This window comes from Nematolebias whitei, chromosome 17 (assembly GCF_014905685.2).
Source record: "Nematolebias whitei isolate Nwh7 chromosome 17, NemWhi1, whole genome shotgun sequence".
Classification (NCBI taxonomy): Eukaryota; Metazoa; Chordata; class Actinopteri; order Cyprinodontiformes; family Rivulidae; genus Nematolebias; species Nematolebias whitei.
The window spans coordinates 20,363,378-20,381,455 of record NC_056514.1 but is presented as its reverse complement, the minus strand read 5'-3'; the positions used below and the strand labels follow the sequence as shown (position 1 = coordinate 20,381,455).

The following is an 18,078-nucleotide window of genomic DNA, read 5'->3' as shown; positions in this document are numbered from 1 at the left end:
TTTAAACGTTTCAGACCTTTTTATTGTTGTAAACTTTCTGATCTTACAGATTCAGTGAAGCAGATGAATGTACTTTAAAGGGATATTCTGACCATTTCAATGTGAGGTTTGATGAAAAGTTGAAGTTGTGAACAATTAATATTTTATGATGGCTCATTGACAACCTCTGTTTGAGTTTAAGTGTCTGGGATTCTTGCTCATGAGTGATGGCAGGGTGGGGTGAGAAATAGACCAACGAATGGGCACAGCCTCGGGTCAGATTTGGTAGAAATGTCTTACCGGTAATGTATCTGCTGAATTATTGTGTGAATGAAGCATTCACACTTTTGTTCTATTGTTCTTTCGTACGTTTTTCAACGTGATTCTCATTTCACAATTTTTGTGTTATTTCAACAAATCATAAATCCAAACCTTCAGCTCTTTCAGGACAATCCTGCCTTGACTTTTGGTATTGGTGCAACTTTAGCTTTTGGAAATATTTAGCCTTTTCTACCATTTTTTTTTTCTCATAGAAAATGAATTGAGCTTATTTTCCATCCTTCAAATGTTTAGATCTGTTTACAACCTTATACTGCTCTTTTCACATTTTGTTCTGCTTCAGCTTCCTTGTGCAATTTTAAATGTTTTTTCAGCTAATTTCAGCTATTTTTCAGCTGTTTTGTGCTCCTTTCAGATTATTTCTTATAAATGCATTTTTGTGCTTCTTCTAGTTTCTTTCTGCCAATTTCAGCTTATTTCTGCAAGTTTCATTTTTTTCTGCTTTTTCAGCTACTATTTAGCTGCTTTATGCTAATTTTAGCTTTTTCCGCTAATTCCACATTTTTTGCGCTCATTGCAACGTTTTTTTAGCCTAATTCATTAAAAATGTGCTCTCTCCACTTCCTTCTGTTAATCTAAGCTTCTTTCTGAAAATTTAGCAGCTTTTCAGCTGTTGTTTTGCTAATGTCAGCTTTTTCCAGATAATTTCTCTTTTTTTGTGCTCATTTCTGCTTCTTTCAGCCTAATTGGGAAAATGTGTCCTTTCAGCTTTCTTCTGCTAATTTAAGCTTGTTCTACCATTTCAGCTGCCATTTTAGCTTTTTTTTTTTTTTGTAGCTAATTTAATCTGTTTTCAGATAAATTCAAGTTTTTCATGGTAATTTTTGCTACTTTGATCCTCAATGTATTATTGAGCTCGTTATGCTACTTTCAGATTTTTTTCTGCTATTTCAGCTACTATTTAGCTGTTTTATGCTAATTTTAGCTTTTGTGCTAATTCCGTTTTTTTTTTTTTTTCTTGTTGCTTATTTCAGCTTTTGCCACTTCCTTCTGGTAGTTTAAGCTTCTTTCTGCCTTTTCAGCTATTTTGTTGTTGTTGCTAATTTCAACTTTTTAGCTAATTTCCTAATTTGATGCTTTTTTTTTTCTAATTTATACCTAATTCGCCAAATATGTGTTTGTTCTTTCTTCTGCTAATTTAGGCTTCTTTCATTTCAGCTACAATTCAGCATGTTTTTGTTTAGCTTTTTTCATCTGTTTTTCAGCAAGTTCCTCAGCAATAAGCATTCACTCTGCATTTTGGCAGGAAATGCAAATTCTCTAGTTTATTATTATTTATCTTTATTTCACCAGGCAAATCCCATCGACATCACAGATCTTTTTTGCAAGAGAGGCCTGGGTCCTGAAGGCAGCCCAACAGACATGTTTGTTTGTTTTTACTATTTTCCATTGTTTTGAATATGGAAATAACCATATAATGCTAAACAGGTGGTTTTGGAAGTGGGTCTATAACTCCGATCATAAAATTTCATAGCAGTTCAAACAAACTATTATTCAAACGTTGACATTGAGGTGAATTTTTCATTTCGCAGGTATTTTTTTTTAAAATGTCGTGAGATTCTCTTCCACTTTGGTTTTGGCTGCATTTGGATTGTCATTAGCTTGTTGCTCCTATTGGACTGCTGGAGCTATCTATCTGCAACAGGTAAGATAGTGTTTAGGTTTTCACCAAAGAAAACATTCCAAAATGTCAGGGATGTTCCTTTAAAACTATTTTCAGTGTTGTAAATGTTGGTGATGCCATCATGGTGGGGTTTAACTGTCAAAACAAGACGTCACTCGCATGGATCAATACTGTTATTGATTACAGTGGAAACGGATAGAGGCAGAGCAGCTTATAGATTTTACATTTTACCCGCTCCAGTTAAAGGGAGGCGGCAGCAGAAACTGTTCAGGATTATTCTAGTTTCAGAGGGTTTCAGGTTGAGTTTGATCACCAGTGCAGGCTAAAATGAAGCTCGAGGGCCAACATTAAAACTTTGATCTAGTCCAGGGCCAATCAGCTACTATTTATTGAAAATAAATTATATAAACCTTGATATTCAGATGTAATGTCAAAATTATATAGAAATATAATTTATCTTTTCTGAAAGCTTATTGTGTAGAATTTAAAATAAACACAACTTATTGAATAAAGAATCATATGATCAAGATTAAAAACCACTCATCACCTGCATTACTGAAAGGTTCAAACTTAACTTTTAGGACCTAAAAGTTATTTAACTGCCATGAAACGTCTGCACTAAGTGTGCTCAGATTTTTAAAGCAAATTAAGAAGTGACACAGACCGCTCCTAATACACTTAAAACATTATCTTGTGGGCTGAATAAAACGTCAATGACCTTATTTGGCCCACGGGCCTTTAATTTAACACATGTTGCAGATTAAATGGAATAATGCGTGGTCAGCGCAGTACCTTATAACAGAACATAAACATTATCCTCCTAAATTCATCCTTTGTCATCTTAAAAACAGATTCTTCGCGTCTTACACATCGGCCTTGTGGCAGCTTCAGCTCAGCCATTCGGTACCAAAATAAGAGCAGTTGCACAGCTGCTCTGATTTCATTTTGACTTCAGCTTTGAATCATTTAGCAGCCTTATAAACCTGATGGGCAGCACTTATTGAACAACGTCTCAGACACGTCCATTGAAAAAGCTTTTCTGCTCCGTATTTATAACCTATTTATTGGGGATTGCCTAGTAAGCCAGCACATATTATTATCCACCTGACAAGGGTTTCCTAACTTTATATCTTGCTCTTCCGTCAACTTTAATGTGGCCAGAATTGCAGCGTGTACCCCAACAAATGTATATTAAAACGACCAGCGCGGCCCAGTGATGTGTGCTGTTACTTTTATTGGCGTTTTGAGTTACCATGGTGATGTAATTTGCAAACAAAGACACCATTTTTATTAGTAATTTTCATAGACTTGTTGCAAATCGTATATCCAAGATGGCCACCTTAACTAAAAAAGGGAAAATAATTTAAATCAGCCATTTTTGTAGATATTAAGCAGAAACTTGGTGTGGTAGTATAGCTGAGACCAGTGTCCAATAAATAATGAATTAAAAAAATTCAAGATGGCCACTAAATTTAAATTACTTTAACTCAGCTATTTTTACACACATAGAGCTGAAATTTGGTGTGGTTGTAGATGAGAATGTTCCCCATCACATACTGAATCCAAATCATTTCACCACTTGCTCTTGCCAAGGTCGAATGCATTTCCCCTCCTCTCCCTCTTTGCTTTGCTGCTCGTCTTATCTGTGAAACTGCTTCTGAGACTCTCTTGCATATTTTCCGAAACATAATTACGGACGTGATTTGATCAGTTGGTCCCTCAACACAGTGGATAACATTTCTTCAAAGAGAAAACGGGTTTTAGGTGAGCCGATTTGCCCTGTTGGCACACACGCAGCTGGATATCTTATCGACTTGGAAGACTTGATGATGTGTCTATCTCTGCTGCTATTTGTGGATTTTAAGGACACATTTATAATTGGATTCATGATAACTGGTTCCTGCTTTTTGGATTCGTCTGGTTCCTGGTCCAGCAACAATCAAAGAAGTCGTCGGCAGCAAATTTGGACCCGATCACGCTGCTTGCCTTTCTGATGGCTTGGTTCGTGCCTCGAGCACCCAGACTGAAATGCTTTTGGCAGAACGGATCAGATCTCGGGGATTATTCTCAGACACGGTCCATTGGTGTGGCCATGTAATTTGGACGTTTCTGAACTGTTTGGCCCAACACAGACTCAAAGTAGATGTCATTAAGTTCTGCCTGTCCCCAAAACAATCGTATTTATCTGAATTTGGCTCCCTGACTTGCCTTGCAGGCCACCTTATCTGAATTTGCCTGGAGGACATGTAATCTGACGCTCTCCCCACCCCAATTGACAAATTCCAACTGATCAACCAGGGGAAACCAGCTGATTAAACATTGCGTCATCATTTTAGGACTCTTGGATTCCCATAGGCGTTGTCCTTGGCCATTCCCCGACATCCCTTGAGAATGTTTACAGAGCTCACCAGAGGGAACTGGTTGATTATTACATCCTTATCAGAACTCTTACAGTGCCCTCGAGAGCGTCCTTCAACATTGTTCCCCGCTCTCGTCCCCCCCCCCGCGGAATGTCTACGTCACCATGTGCTTGTATGTGCGAGATGTTTTTTCAATATTAGAGTCTTCTCAACCCAGAAGAAAGAGTTTGATAGGATTTTTTTTTTGCCTCCAGTTCCTACATATGTCCAGTTTCACTACTTTTTGTCTGTCTAAACAGATCTAACTTGTAAATGAGTCTCAATGTGATTTATCCGTCTAAATAAAGGTTGAATTGAAAATCAAAAATCCAAGATGGCCACCATTGCTTTAAAAAAACAAAACTTTAACTCACTGATATTTTGCTGAAATTTGGTTTGGTGGTAGCTGAGTGAACTCCGACACATAATACTGTCAAATCAAAATTTTAAAAAGGCCGCCACCTGGCACTCCCCAGCAAAGTTTCCCCAGGAACTTTCTAGTTTATTTAAGTTGAACTGTTTGTTGGACATGATTGATAAAGAAAACCCTAAATATCAGCTGCATGGGGGAAAATGTTTCAACTCTTTCTTCTGTTCCAGCAGAAAACCCATTTTTGGTAGGTTTGGCTGTAATCTAACCACAGATGAGTTTTTATTTTTGCAGACGCACAGACGGAGTTCCTGAGTCATGAGTGCGTCACACTGAAAAGGCCATTTCTCTCCTTAGTCACAGCTCGAGTTAAACAGCAGAGGGCCTTGCCCACGCATGTGTTTTGAGCACGTTTTGTCGTTTTTTTTTTTGCATTTACATCAGGAAATGAATGAATTCTCCAGCGTCCCTCTGTTTAAGCCTGACCCAATTTTCGCTTTAAGGAGGGCGGACGTGTTTGGAGCTGCAGCCTATTTTTAGACGTTTTACAAGCCAGGTTATTTTTAGCAACAGTTGCAGGTGTTGTTTTAATTTAGCAAGATTCAAATACGTTTCAGTTTGACAGCCATGAACCCTTTCTGTGCTGCAGCTTCATTCAGCTTTTGGCTTCATGTTTTGAGTTGCTCACCATGTTTCAGTGTCAAATGGATCAACGAATAAAATAAATAAAGTTGGGGATGGGGTCCCATTATGAGTCACATCAAATTTGGGGTCCCGAGAAAATTTTCACAAGTTATTTTGGATAAAATGATTACTAACATTAATTTATTTGTAACAACTGTTGGAGATAAAACATGTTTTATGAATGAATTTAAAATACAGTAGTCCCTCACTACTTCCTGGTTTGTTCTTCGTGGACTCGCTCTATCGCGGTTTTTCAAAATAGGATTGGACACAATTGGCTAAATGATGGATGAGCCACACGATCAGCATATCATTTTTGAAATAAATCATTTAAAATGATTTAGCACCTGCTGCACTTGTGTGCAGCCCACAGCTGCAGGACAAGCTTCCTCCTGCTGCTGATCACCATGCAGAGCGGAGAAGTGGGCGTGGCCAAGAGCGCTGAAATCATGACATTCTGTGCACTTTTAGAGTTTAGAAACATTGTAAGTGTGGGAAGGGTTTAAAACACCTTTATATATAAACATTTTAAAATAAACTCCTGCTTATTATTTGTACTACTATTCCTACTTCGCTGTTTTTCACTTATCACGGGGCTTCAGGGTACGAAACCTCCGCGATAAACGAGGGTTACTGCAGTTCAGTAGTTTCACCTCGCTGGTTTTTAACTGGCCTGAGTGTAAAGTTCACACACGTTCAGGGATAGTTATCGTCACAACACCCCTGAAGTTCCAATCCACTCAACACAAACACCATTTTATGTACAATATGTACAACATTTATTTTAATTATTATTATATAAAATAGACAATGTACTTAAATTTTCCACAATAGAAAAAATACAGGTAATAAATACAAAGACCATATTCGTTTTGCAGGTATTACAAAACATCCAGCACGATTGGACAGACGTGAGACGATAAAATATCGAGAATAAATGCTTTTGCCACTAAGTTCATATGTAGCTCCATATCGGCCTCTTCTTCTCGGCAACAGTTATTGCGTTAGTCTAAACCAGGGGTGGGCAACATTTTTCCTCAGAGAGCCAAATATTTCAAGCAGTCGAAAGGCCTCATAGAGACAACGTATTTCAATCGTTTCTTGTTGTAGCATAGTTAGCATACGTAATAAAAACATCTCTCCAAAACTATTTTCAGGAATATAAGACATACTTTCTGTAAACTGGCTCCGGTGACAACATATTGTTAGCCTTAATATTAAAAAAAAAAAAAAAAAAGTTGTGTATAATTTTAGCTGTTAAGGTTCTGGCAACGCAACTTAAAAAAATTAACTTTTTAGGCTACCTTAATCCAAAAGTTTTTATGTACTTGTTCCAAGGAATTTAATTCAAATTTCCTTAAAATTTTGTTGTTGTTTTTTAGCAATATATTTAAAATTTATTTTTTCAGTTAGGAATATTGGGGGCCGGATGGAGCTTGTCCAAGGGCCACGTTTGGCCCCGGTGCCATACGTTGCCCACGTCTGGTCTAAACTCAAACATATTGCTAGCCCTAGTCTGTGGCCTGAACGTGAACCAACATCTCAAAAGGTCTTCGAGCGTATCAAACACCACCTGCCTGCACTTTCTCCCCCTCCTGCCTCGTCTACTTCCTTTTCACTTCATCAGTCCCTCCATCTCGTCCCATCCGTTCACTTCCTGTTTTCCTTTCTGCTAACTCAATAGTTTTGTTTTAAACAACTCGTCATAGAAAAATAAGTGTCCCTCCCAAGAATCCGTTCTGACAAGCTAGTACAAATATGGCAAAAAGTACTCAAAAACACACAAATAATCACACATCGATACAGCCACTGACTGAGTATTTCTACGCAGCTAATAATTAGCATTTTGTAATCTTTGTCGCAACACAACACAATAATTAGACGTGAGGATATCCCCCGACTAGTCGTAAGTACTTCTGGAAAACGTGTCCAACATCACAGCACTCGTTAGCATGTCTTTTCATAATATCTACCTTTAAATACAAATAAAATATAGAATATTTATATGTCTCTTATAAATGTCACTCAACATTTTCGTCTCTCTGCAGCACATACGGACATTACAAATAACACGAAACAGGAATGTATTCAGAGGATTTCTTTTTTTGCAGGGTACCAGATAAAGGTCTGCTTCGAAGGAAGTCTGATGAATACGTAGGAGCAGGAGCCGCGGCAGACTGGACCAAGGTTACTGCACAACGAGCGGCGTGAGGTCAGAGCTCTTGAAACGTGAACAACTTGACAATGAAAGTTGTGTGTGGACGTGAAAGACGGAGCGATTCGATTCTGGTTTAGTCTTTTCCCTTTGAGGTTCCTGTAGCTTAAGGCACTGCGCTGACGGAAGTAATGCGACTCTGTGGATGTAAGCGAGGTGAGCTCTGAATCACTCTGAACTTCAAACAAGAGCAGGTGGGTCTGTTTTTACCCTCAGAGTAATCAGTGATGAAGACAACAATAGAATCTACAGAAAATGTATTTCCTGCCAAAATGGATGAGAAACAGCTGAAATTAGTTAAAAAAAACATGCTGAAATGTAGCTGAAGTGGAAGAACAAGCCTAAATTAGCAGAAGCAGAAAGAACACGTTTGCTGAAAGAAGCAGAAATGAGCACAAAAATTTGGAAATTAGCAACAAAAAATGGCTGAAATGTAGCTGAAAAGAAAGAAGCTTAAATTACCAGAAGGAAGGGGGAAAAGCTGAAATGAGCTAAAAATGAGGAATTAGTTGAAAAAGCTAAAATTAGCATTAAAACAGCTCAATAGTAGCTGAAATAGTAGAAATAGCTTAAACTAGCATAACAAGCTGAAAATGGCAGAAAGAAGTTAATTAGGCTGAAAGAAGCAGAAATGAGCACAAAAATGGAAATGTGAAAAAAGCTGAAATAAGCAAAAAACAGATGAAAAGCAGCTAAAAAAGCAGAAAGAAGCTTAAATTACCAGAAGGAATCGGAGAGAGCACATTGTAGCTGAATTAGGCTGAAAAAAGTTGAAATGAGTGCAAAAAATTAGGAATTAGCTGAAAAAGCTAAAATTAGAATAAAAACAGCTAAATAATAGCTGAAATAACTGAAACTAGTAGAAATAAGCTGAAAGGAGAATAACATGCTGAAATTAGCAGAAAGAAATTAGAAGAAGCACAAAAATGTTGTGGTTAGCAGAAAGATCCTGAAAGGAGCATAAAACAGCTGAAAAAAAAACCCAGCTGGAAGTAGCTGAAAAAAAGTTAAAATTTGCCGAAGGAAGCTGAAAGAAGCTGAAGCAGGGCAAAATGTGAAAGGAGCAGTAAAATAGATCTGAAGATTTGAAGGATGTCAAATGAGCTCAATTCATTTTCTATGAGAAAAACATGGTAGAAAAGACTAAATATTTGAAAAAGCTAAAGTTGCACCAATACCAAAAGTCATAGCAGGATTGTCCTGAAAGAGCTGAAGGTTTTGATTTATGATTTGTTGAAATAGTTTGAAAACTGCGGGACGAGAATTGCACCGAAACCAATACGGAAGAAAAATGGATGACAATAGTGTGAATGCTTCATAAACGTTCACACTGTTATTACTCCACCTGCATGTAAGGAGACACAGAGGCTGTACTAATATCAGAAATGAGGAAGATCAGGCGCTGATGCCCCCCTGCTGTTAGCAGGACGTTGCCTTGGGGCCTTTCGGCAGCGCACCAGTGATGCACCAGCGTCACAGATGGATTTGCCGAGCGGTAAAGATGTGCAGTAACTTGGCTTCAGTCAGAGTCCACCTCGTTGCCGTCTGCCCCTCAGGTGGCTCGGTGAAGGAGCTCGACGCCTGGCTCACATTAAACCTTTCACAACTGCGAGTGCTAAAAATAAAAAATAAGCTCTTTCCGAGTCAGATTTAACTGCACAGGTCACACCTGTCTTGGATGACTTCTCAGGTGTTCCTAGTCCTTTTACAAAGAAACTAAACTAAGCTGTTGTTGCTAGGCAACCTTATACACCTTGCTGCAGTGAAGCGAGTTGCTGCTGCATATCGTAATGTGGAAAAGGCACAATGCAGATGACGAGTTTAGTATTTTCCTACTTATTTAGTCTTCCTGTTCTGCCTTTGTGCTGCGTGTGTGTATGTGTGTGTAGCATATCCATGTCTACATGTGTTGTATTTGCTTTACAGACCACCTATACACCCCGCCCCCAGTCTGGTTCTAGCAGCTCTTTAAGATGGGTCCTGTTCTCTCTGCGTTTGAGTTTGGGACGGACTCTTCACGATGGTGATGACCGAGGCCGTGTTGAGGCGTGGAGCCGTAGCCAGCAGACTGCCCCCTCCTGCTTCCAGACCCCGGGCGAACCTCTGCAGGGCAGCCAGGCGTGCCCCGAGACCCTCCAGCTCTTTCCTCATGCCGGCGTTCTCAGCACCGAGCCGCTCCACCTCCCTCTGCAGCTCCATCTTCTGCTGCTCCAGAGCCTCTCGCTGGGAGACGCGCTTGACCCGACAGCTGGCCGCGTAGCCGCGATTCTTTAAGGTGCGGCGGCGCTGCTTCAGCTTCTGGATGTCCTCCCGGGAGAGGCCGCGCAGGTGGAGGTTCAGCTCCCGCACGGACAGGGACATGAGCTCGCTGTCTGACAGGATGGGCACGTTCTCGCCACATTCCTGCTTCACCTGCAGAAGAGGTGGAGAGGAGTGAACTACAAGAAATTAACCAATGAATGTGCAAGAATATACAGTGGGCTTCAAAATATCCCCCTTTGGTAATCCGACTACTTTATTGCTTTACAACTTGGAATTTAAACAGATTTTTTTTTAATTATAAATAAAAAAATCTACTCAGAAGACTCCAGATAAATGTTGTTAAATGGGGAAAAAGTTGACATTTACCGTTTCTCCTTAAACTAGTGGAGTGCTGATAGTGGGGATAATAATTGGGACCAAATAAATAGAGACAAACTGCAATGACCACAGATGACTCTAGGCTAGATGTGTGGCTGCCATCTTGCTGGCTGCTCCTCCCATCACTCTGTACTGTTTACAAGCTCAAACCACATACCTGGTGTTAACACCTTGTGCTTCCTGCTGTATCATCAGTCTAAAGGTGCATAGAAATAGTCTTGTTTTACGTATGTGGAGTAGAGTTTTTGTGTTAATGTTGGTAATAGTTTATCTGCTTCAGTTCCTTTTTCCTGTGGTGTCCTGCAAGGCTCAATTCTTGGAACCCTTCTGTTTTCATTATATTTACTCCCCTTGGGGTCTATCCTGAGGAAACATGGTCTTTTGTTTCATTGCTATGCTGATGATTGTCAGATTTATCTGCCCTTAAAACCAAATAGCTCATGCACAATTCACCCTCTGTTAAAATGTCTTGACATTAAGACATGGATGGCTTCAAACTTTTTAAGTTTCAACGATCAGAAAACTGAAGTTGTGTCTAGATCTAGCTCTACTGTTGTCTCTGTTCCTGACTGTCTCGAGCCATATCTTAAGCAGTCTGTTATGAATCTCAGGATGGTTTTAGACTCTGACTTTAAGTTTAATAAACATATTAACTCTGTTCTACAAGAATGTTTCTTTCAGTTAAGGCAGATAGCTAAACTCAAGTCTGTGTCAACCAGATCTGACCTTGAAAAAATAGTTCACGCCTTCATTACTACCCGACTAGACTACTATAATGCTCTTTATGTTGGGGTCAGTCAGGTCACTCTTTCATGTCTCCAGCTCGTCCAAAATGCTGCAGCTCAGCTCTTATCAGGAACTCGTAGGTTTGAGCATAATTCACCAGTTTTGTCCTCCCTTCACTGGCTCTCTGTATGTATCAGAATTGATTTTAAGATTCTCCTGTTGACCTTTAAGTGTCTAAATGGCCTTGCACCCTCATACCTCTCTGACCTACTTCAACCATCTGTTCCTTCTCGGGCTCTGAGATCATCTGACCAGCTGCTTTTGGTTGTACCCAAAACCAGGTTGAAGCTCAGAGATCGGGCTTCTTCAGTCCTTGGCCCTAAACTTTGGAACAATCCTCAACATTAGACAGACCGCTTCACTCCCTGTTTTTAAATCTCTCCTAAAATCTCACCTGTTTTCACTGATGTTTAACACAGTGTGACTTGATTTACTTTTTCATTGTTTCTCATTGTTTATGTGTTTTCATGATTTTATTTTTGATGCTTTAAATTACATCTTAGTATTTTTAATTACTGCCTTGATCTTACTGTGAAGCACTTTGGTAACAGCTGCAGTTTTAAATGTGCTTTATAAATAAATTTGACTTGGCTTAAATAAACATATGTCATGCATATTGTGAAAATTGGAGATTAATATTCTGTAATGAGCGTCCCGATAAGTCTGAGCAAAGGTTAGGAGGGCCAAAAGGCTGTCCAGTGGTGCGCTTCTACTACTGTGCTGTGACGATTTTAGCTAGACTGGTACAAGACTGAACTTTTTCAGGATTGCTCCTGTTTCTGTAGTTAATTCAACTTAGACTGATACAATACTTGTTTTGTATAGTAAAGTGTACTATTTAAGACAATATATCCTGACAGCAGTGTGTTTTCAGTTAGATGGTAGATGTTCTTTAAAGTACAGGTTCTGATAGAACAATTAATGGTAAAGATTTGGCCATTTGGACGAATTTGTTTTTATTTTCCTAAAAGAATTATGGTCTGGCAGCACGGTGGTGCTGTTGGTAGAGCTGCCACCTCTCAGTGAGCAAGTCGCCCCAGTTCAAATCCTGGCCGGGACGTTCTCTCCGTGCTGCAAAAGTTTCCTCTGCATACTCCAGTTTCATCCCACAGACCAAAAACTTCATGTTAGACTGATTGGTAACTCTAAATTGTCTCTAGGTGTGAGTGAGAGTGAATGGTTTTGTCTCTATGTGTCTCTGTGATGGACTGGAGACCTGTCCAGGGTGTCCCCCACCTCTCGCACAGTGACAGCTGGATATGGGCACTGGTGACCCCCACTACCCAAAAAGGAAGAAGTAGCTAAAAGATAATGGATGGATGGAATTTATGGTCAGCTGCCATGTCAGAAATAACTAAGGACACCCCGTAGCACCTTCCAAGATGGTGGCACAATTTTAGCTGTGCCAGCATAATTTGTGCTGTGGTCAGCCATTCTGACGTAACTCCATTTCTGCACGCACTACTTTTTAGTTTTACATCTTAAGAAAGGTTTTTTTTTTTTTTTTTTAATAAGCTTTTTTCTTCATTTTAATTTAAACAATCTGAAGCACTTTATGTAAGTTATTACTTATAATTTAATCCCAGGGTGTAAAGCAACAAAATAAAAAATACCAAAGGGGTGGTATTTGTTGCAACTTGAAATAAATGTTATAGATACACATCAGTTTTTATTAAAGCTTCTGTTTGTAGTAGTCCAAAGTTGCAGAATGAGTTTTACCTTCAGGGCTTTGCTGTTTCTTTCTGTCGTCATGATCCAGTTGACTTGTGTTGTTTTTACAGAAAGCACCAGTTAAAACAAAAAATAAACACTCTGTAAAGAAAGAAAGAAAGAAAAACAGAAATGAGTTATGTTTTTGCACATGACACTTACCATTTGCTCACAAGACAACAAGTCATGCGCAGTCGAGAGAAGAGCCCACACATCTCTCCTCATTAACTCTGTGCCTTGATACGAGAGCAAAAGGAGTGTTAGAAAACATCTTTCTGTTTGCTGGAATCGTAAGGGGGAAGTTATCATGTGTCTGGCCTCTGGTTGCTCAAAGCAGGTGTCCTAACCAATTCACCCCCAACACTTCCTCCTTTCAACACCAACGGTTCTAAAGCGCTCCTTTACAAGGTCCAACACGCCCGGTGGCTTTTAGGGAATATCCAGACTCTTAAACAGCTTTGAATGTCTAATTTAAAAATTGGTTTTAACGAGTAAAGAACCACTCAACCCAGTTTGTAATGTTTTCCCCTTATTGTTCTGACAGATAGCATCAGGACCTCCCACACACCGTTTAAGGTCAGCTCACAGATATTGTAGCGTGGGATCAAAGTCTAACCTCTGAGTGGGCTAACTAAACTAAAACAATATCTCTTCTCCCCCGAGTCACGTCTTGGCGCCTTCAGTGCTGCGTTCAAGTGATTCAGCACAAAAAGGCAGTTTCAGCTTCAATGATCATCATAAGAGATGGTGGGACCACAAAAAGTGGCAACAAGCGGCATGTTGATGAAAAGACACACGGTTAATCAGGGTCAGCAAATTTCACTGGCATCATAAACATGGGTGTTTTCCCATGTTGCTTTGAGAAAAGCCTGTTAACTTTCTGAAGTACTGCAACTCTGGAGTTTCTCCTCAGAAAGTTAACAGGCTTTTCACTGACTCATGCTTTGGTTCTGATGTGCGGAGAAGAAAAACGTCACCAGGAAGTGATCCTGACTCTTATTCTGACATAAAAATAAAACCCAGAGCTACTCTGAGGATTTTGTTCTGTTCATTTGAGACAAGATGACTTCTTGCAGGAACCATTTTGGATTGAGAAACAGTTTGGTTATTAAAGGAACTCATCGTAAAGTCATGAAGACATATCAAATAACAGTTATAAAGTAAGAAACGTGCTATTTTTTTCCTCTTGAGTGCTTAAATCAAAAACTTGTGACCAAAGTTTGTGACCAGCTGCCATTCAGCACGTGTTTGTTTGCCTACAGAAACAGCCGAAGTGACTGAAAACAGGGCAACAGTTGTGACATCTATGGAAGAGTTGTTTAAAATGACAAAGCCGGACAGTTTTTAGGTACTTGTACTTAGATTTGTTGGAATTTTTGTATGTAAAAAATGTGCTTTGTTTTGTAAAAAATGTGCTTTGTTTACACTGAGCGCATACCCACGTTTCAGAATCATGTATCAACATACATGGAAAAATACTGAACCGTTTAAAACGACTTAATTTTATTTAGTGCATAATAACCTTAATGTTTGATGTCATAGTTTGCACCGAGTACTGTAGTTTTAACTCAATTTTATCTCCCTTGTCTTTCCAAACTTTCAATTCTAGTTTTGACATTCATCACTTCATCTAAACGTTTACTTAGTTGAAATGTTTTTGGACCAGAATAACTTATTCATATTTAAAATAGGGTAGTTTATCACCTGCTTTAGGATTAGAGAGCCGAGCATCTCTTTGTTTTGACTTAAAACTTCTCACGTGACTCAGAAACTATCAGTAACATATTGACAATAAAAATTATACCTGCATATAACACGACATAACAGTTTTAGTCGCATACTTGGACAAAGGTCTTTGAAAATTACAACAGAAAACATGAAGACTGAATGAAATGTTTTATGCCTCTAAGGTTTTGGTTGTCTCAGTTCACGTCTGCTTCAGTTTGGAGTCTCATTTTTATAAAAACTACCCTCACTTTGAAGCAGCTGTCATTGCGTTTTTAATAATCCTCATCTGCAGACATCTGAGGTTCTTCTGCAGCTCTTTTGAGTTATGTTTTGTTACATTTTTTAAGTAACTTGTAATCCTCTGTAATGTCCCTGTTGACTTCAGGGACCGGCCCCTGACCAGGAAACCTCAGACTCCTCCGGCCTCCTCCTCCCCCGGGTCTGAGCCTGCCAGGCCCGGTCGGAATCCTCATGCTTCAGCGGTGAGCAAACCTAAGCTAAACAAAACCTTTCTTCATAGACCCGTCAAGCTGTTGTAGATAAGATGGGTTTCCAGAAAGGCGTAGGAAGAAGTCAGTAGTTCGTCCACCCTGCCCGGCAGACGGGCTGTAAACCCGCTGTTTCGTAAAGTCATGGTGATTCAGCAATAAAACCTCTGCTTAGCTCCGCCAACACTGACAGCGACAACAGACCCACAGAACAACACAAAAACAGCACGGTTTCCTTCCAAACAACTCACCACATTCGAGCCTTTGCTTCCCTAAAAGCCACCACTTTGTTGGATTAAAGCAAAGTTAAGCAACACCGGCGGGGGCGAGCAACAAGTGAACGCACCACGACAGTCCTGATAAACGCGCCTATTCTTTAAAAATATAATATCTACTGATTGTATAATTAACACTTGGGTCACGAACACGCGTGGTTTTATTAAAATACACATTTCGTCTCTTTTTAAAAGGCGACATATTAATCGGAGACGAGCTAAGGACAGAAAACGCTGCCGCTGTAGTAAACAGCCGTCACAACTGTGCTTCCGACGGCTATTTACATTTTAAATAAGCCCCCAAAACGCCCTAAAACATATAGGTACGCTATATAAGTAAGTGGGCTATTTAAATGTCAAAGAACACGCGGGTAAAGATAAAAAGATGGCCATACACGTCTACATATGTTAGTAAATGTTAACTGTTAGCAGCTAGCATGAACGAGCTATCGGGGGATTAAAGTAAACAGCTGCCTGTTCTCTCGGCTGCCCGGGCGCCTCGTTCCTCCAGTGTTCGGCTATTACCGCTGAATTACAGCGTAACGACTCAATGTATGTTTAAAAAAGGAAAACAAAGAACAAGACAGAATTTACCTGTTGGTTCGACGCGTCTCCGGCGACAAAATGTCAGTCCGCCTTTTCCCGGAATTACTGTTGCCCTCTGAGGTTGGATTCTTTCATTCATAAAAAACACAAGCGACAATGACGTCAGGCCGAAAAAATGTGGGGCGGGGCTAGTGATCGCCCCACCCACCTCCCCCCCGGCTTTACTCTGGGAGGATGTAAACAAGGAATCCCAGAACTTTTCCAGAACCGCCCTCCGTGTTCCCAGCAGCAGGAACGCGCCAGGATGAAGATAAAAGCGCACGGAAAGGCGTTGGAGTTTACAAGCGGCCGTTTTAGGACAAGGACACGCCCTTAAACTGTGTTTAGTTTGTTTTCAATTTGTTGAACACACATTCTAAGTCTAAGGCCTCGTGCTTTCAGAGCTTAGGTTTAATTTTTTCTCACATTTTAACCCATTCAAAGATTACCATACATTTTACGCAGTTTAATAAAAGAAAAATACTTACATATCGTAGTCCTGCTATGGTTAAAGTTGTCCTCTGAGGACTTTTGCTCACTGCACAAAACTGTGCATCATGAAGACAAAGGTCACATCAGCTCCAAAAACCTGTGGCTGGAGGATTTAATCATGGGGGCTTTCAGTTAGTTATCCCCTCAAAATCTCAGCTGTGTTAAGACTGTTTAGTTGTTATTTCAAGTTTCAGCTTTATTTGTGCCTTCAATTAAACAACCAGTGAGTTTGATTTAAATGGAAAATAAAAAAGAGAAATGGAATCTTCAGGCTGACACACTCTGCCACTCAGTCAAAACATCAGAGATTCTTTATTATGTACACAGAGTCCCAGTTACATCCAACAATAAAATGTAAAAGAAAAACAACAATAACATCTAAGATATGAACTAAGAAAAACATCAACTAAATATACACTAAGCACTAATATCTTAAAAGCATTATGTCCAACAGCAGTACGAACATGAGCATGAGTCTGTGTGAGCAGATGAGCACGCATGAACACATCAACATGAAACAGATCAGCAGCAACATGATGTGATTTTTCACAGTGATTATTCTGATTAGAGATTCATGAGTCTAACAGCTTCAGGGTAGAAGCTGTTCCTCAGTCTAGTGTTGTAATGCTCCTCAACCTGAGAGGAGCAGGGCAAAAAGTGTGTGCTGGGTGAGTGGGGTCCTTCATGATGCAGGTGACTCTCTTCCTGCATCTGGAGTTGAATAAAGTGAATAATAAACTGAACTGAATAGAACTGAACATAATAATGATGATGAGATGATTGTGGATTTCAGGAAAGCCACAGCCCCTCTGCCCCCCCCACCCCCCTCACCTGTAATGATACCCCCACCACCACTGCGAACTCTTATCGGTTCCTCGGCACCACCATCACCCAGGACCTGAAGTGGGAGCCGACCATCAGCTCCCTCATCAAGAAGGCCCAGCAGAGACTGTACTTCCTGCGACAGCTGAAGAAGGCCAAGCTGCCGGCCAAGCTGATGGTGCAGTTCTACACGGCCATCATCGAGTCCATCCTCAGCTCCTCCATCACGGTGGGTACGCCGGGGCCACTGCCAGGGACAGACTCAGACTGCAGCGCGTTGTGCGCTCAGCTGAGAAGGTGATCGGCTGCAGCCTTCCATCCCTCCACGACCTGTACGTCTCCAGGACTGTGAGGCGAGCAGGTCGGATCACAGCTGACCCTGCTCACCCTGCACACGGACTGTTTGAACCACTCCCCTCAGGCAGGAGGCTTCGGTCCATTCGGACCAGACCCTCCCGCCATAAGAACAGTTTCTTCCCCTCTGCTGTTGGACTCCTGAACACTCATAATGCTACCTCATAATTTCTGCTTTGGTCACATTACATCTGTATTATAATTGAATACTCCATCTGTACTGTTTTCTAAGATTTTTTTATTGTTTTCTATTGTATGGGTGTACACATGGTTATGTTATGTTTTAATTTTTACTTTATTTATGGGTGTACACAGGTTTTATGTAATGTTTTCATTTTTACTTTATTTTACTTTATTACTATTCACACCTTTATGTCGAAGCAAATTCCTAGTTTGTGAACCTCGTTCATTTACATGGCAATAATAAACTGATTCTGATTCTGAATAAGTAAAGAAACTAATATCACATTTTAAAAAAGGCACATTTGCATTAATTTCTAATGCTTTACTCTCTATTAACAACCTTTTCTTGTATATATATACATGCATACATACATATATATATATATATATATATATATATATATA

The 18,078-nt window shown here is 40.0% G+C and overlaps 1 protein-coding gene across 1 annotated transcript; it reads right to left on the bottom strand.

Moving 5' to 3' along the window:
* Positions 1-9,170: 9,170 nt before the first annotated feature.
* maff (v-maf avian musculoaponeurotic fibrosarcoma oncogene homolog F) lies at positions 9,171-15,946 on the bottom strand. Its single transcript, XM_037690762.1, has 3 exons — positions 15,832-15,946; positions 12,756-12,848; positions 9,171-10,022 (listed from the first exon to the last, which is right to left on the bottom strand). The coding sequence occupies exons 2-3, from the start codon at positions 12,786-12,788 to the stop codon at positions 9,579-9,581; spliced, it is 477 nt and encodes a 158-aa protein (XP_037546690.1). The 5' UTR covers positions 12,789-12,848; positions 15,832-15,946; the 3' UTR covers positions 9,171-9,578.
* Between the last annotated feature and the right edge of the window lie 2,132 nt (positions 15,947-18,078).

Bases quoted from the DNA above. Each gene is read 5' to 3' on its own strand.
- maff (XM_037690762.1), bottom strand. From the start codon at position 12,788: ATGACGACAGAAAGAAACAGCAAAGCCCTGAAG. The intron at 10,023-12,755 runs GTAAAACTCATT...CCTCTTCTGCAG, and splicing joins GAAACAGCAAAGCCCTGAAG to GTGAAGCAGGAATGTGGCGA.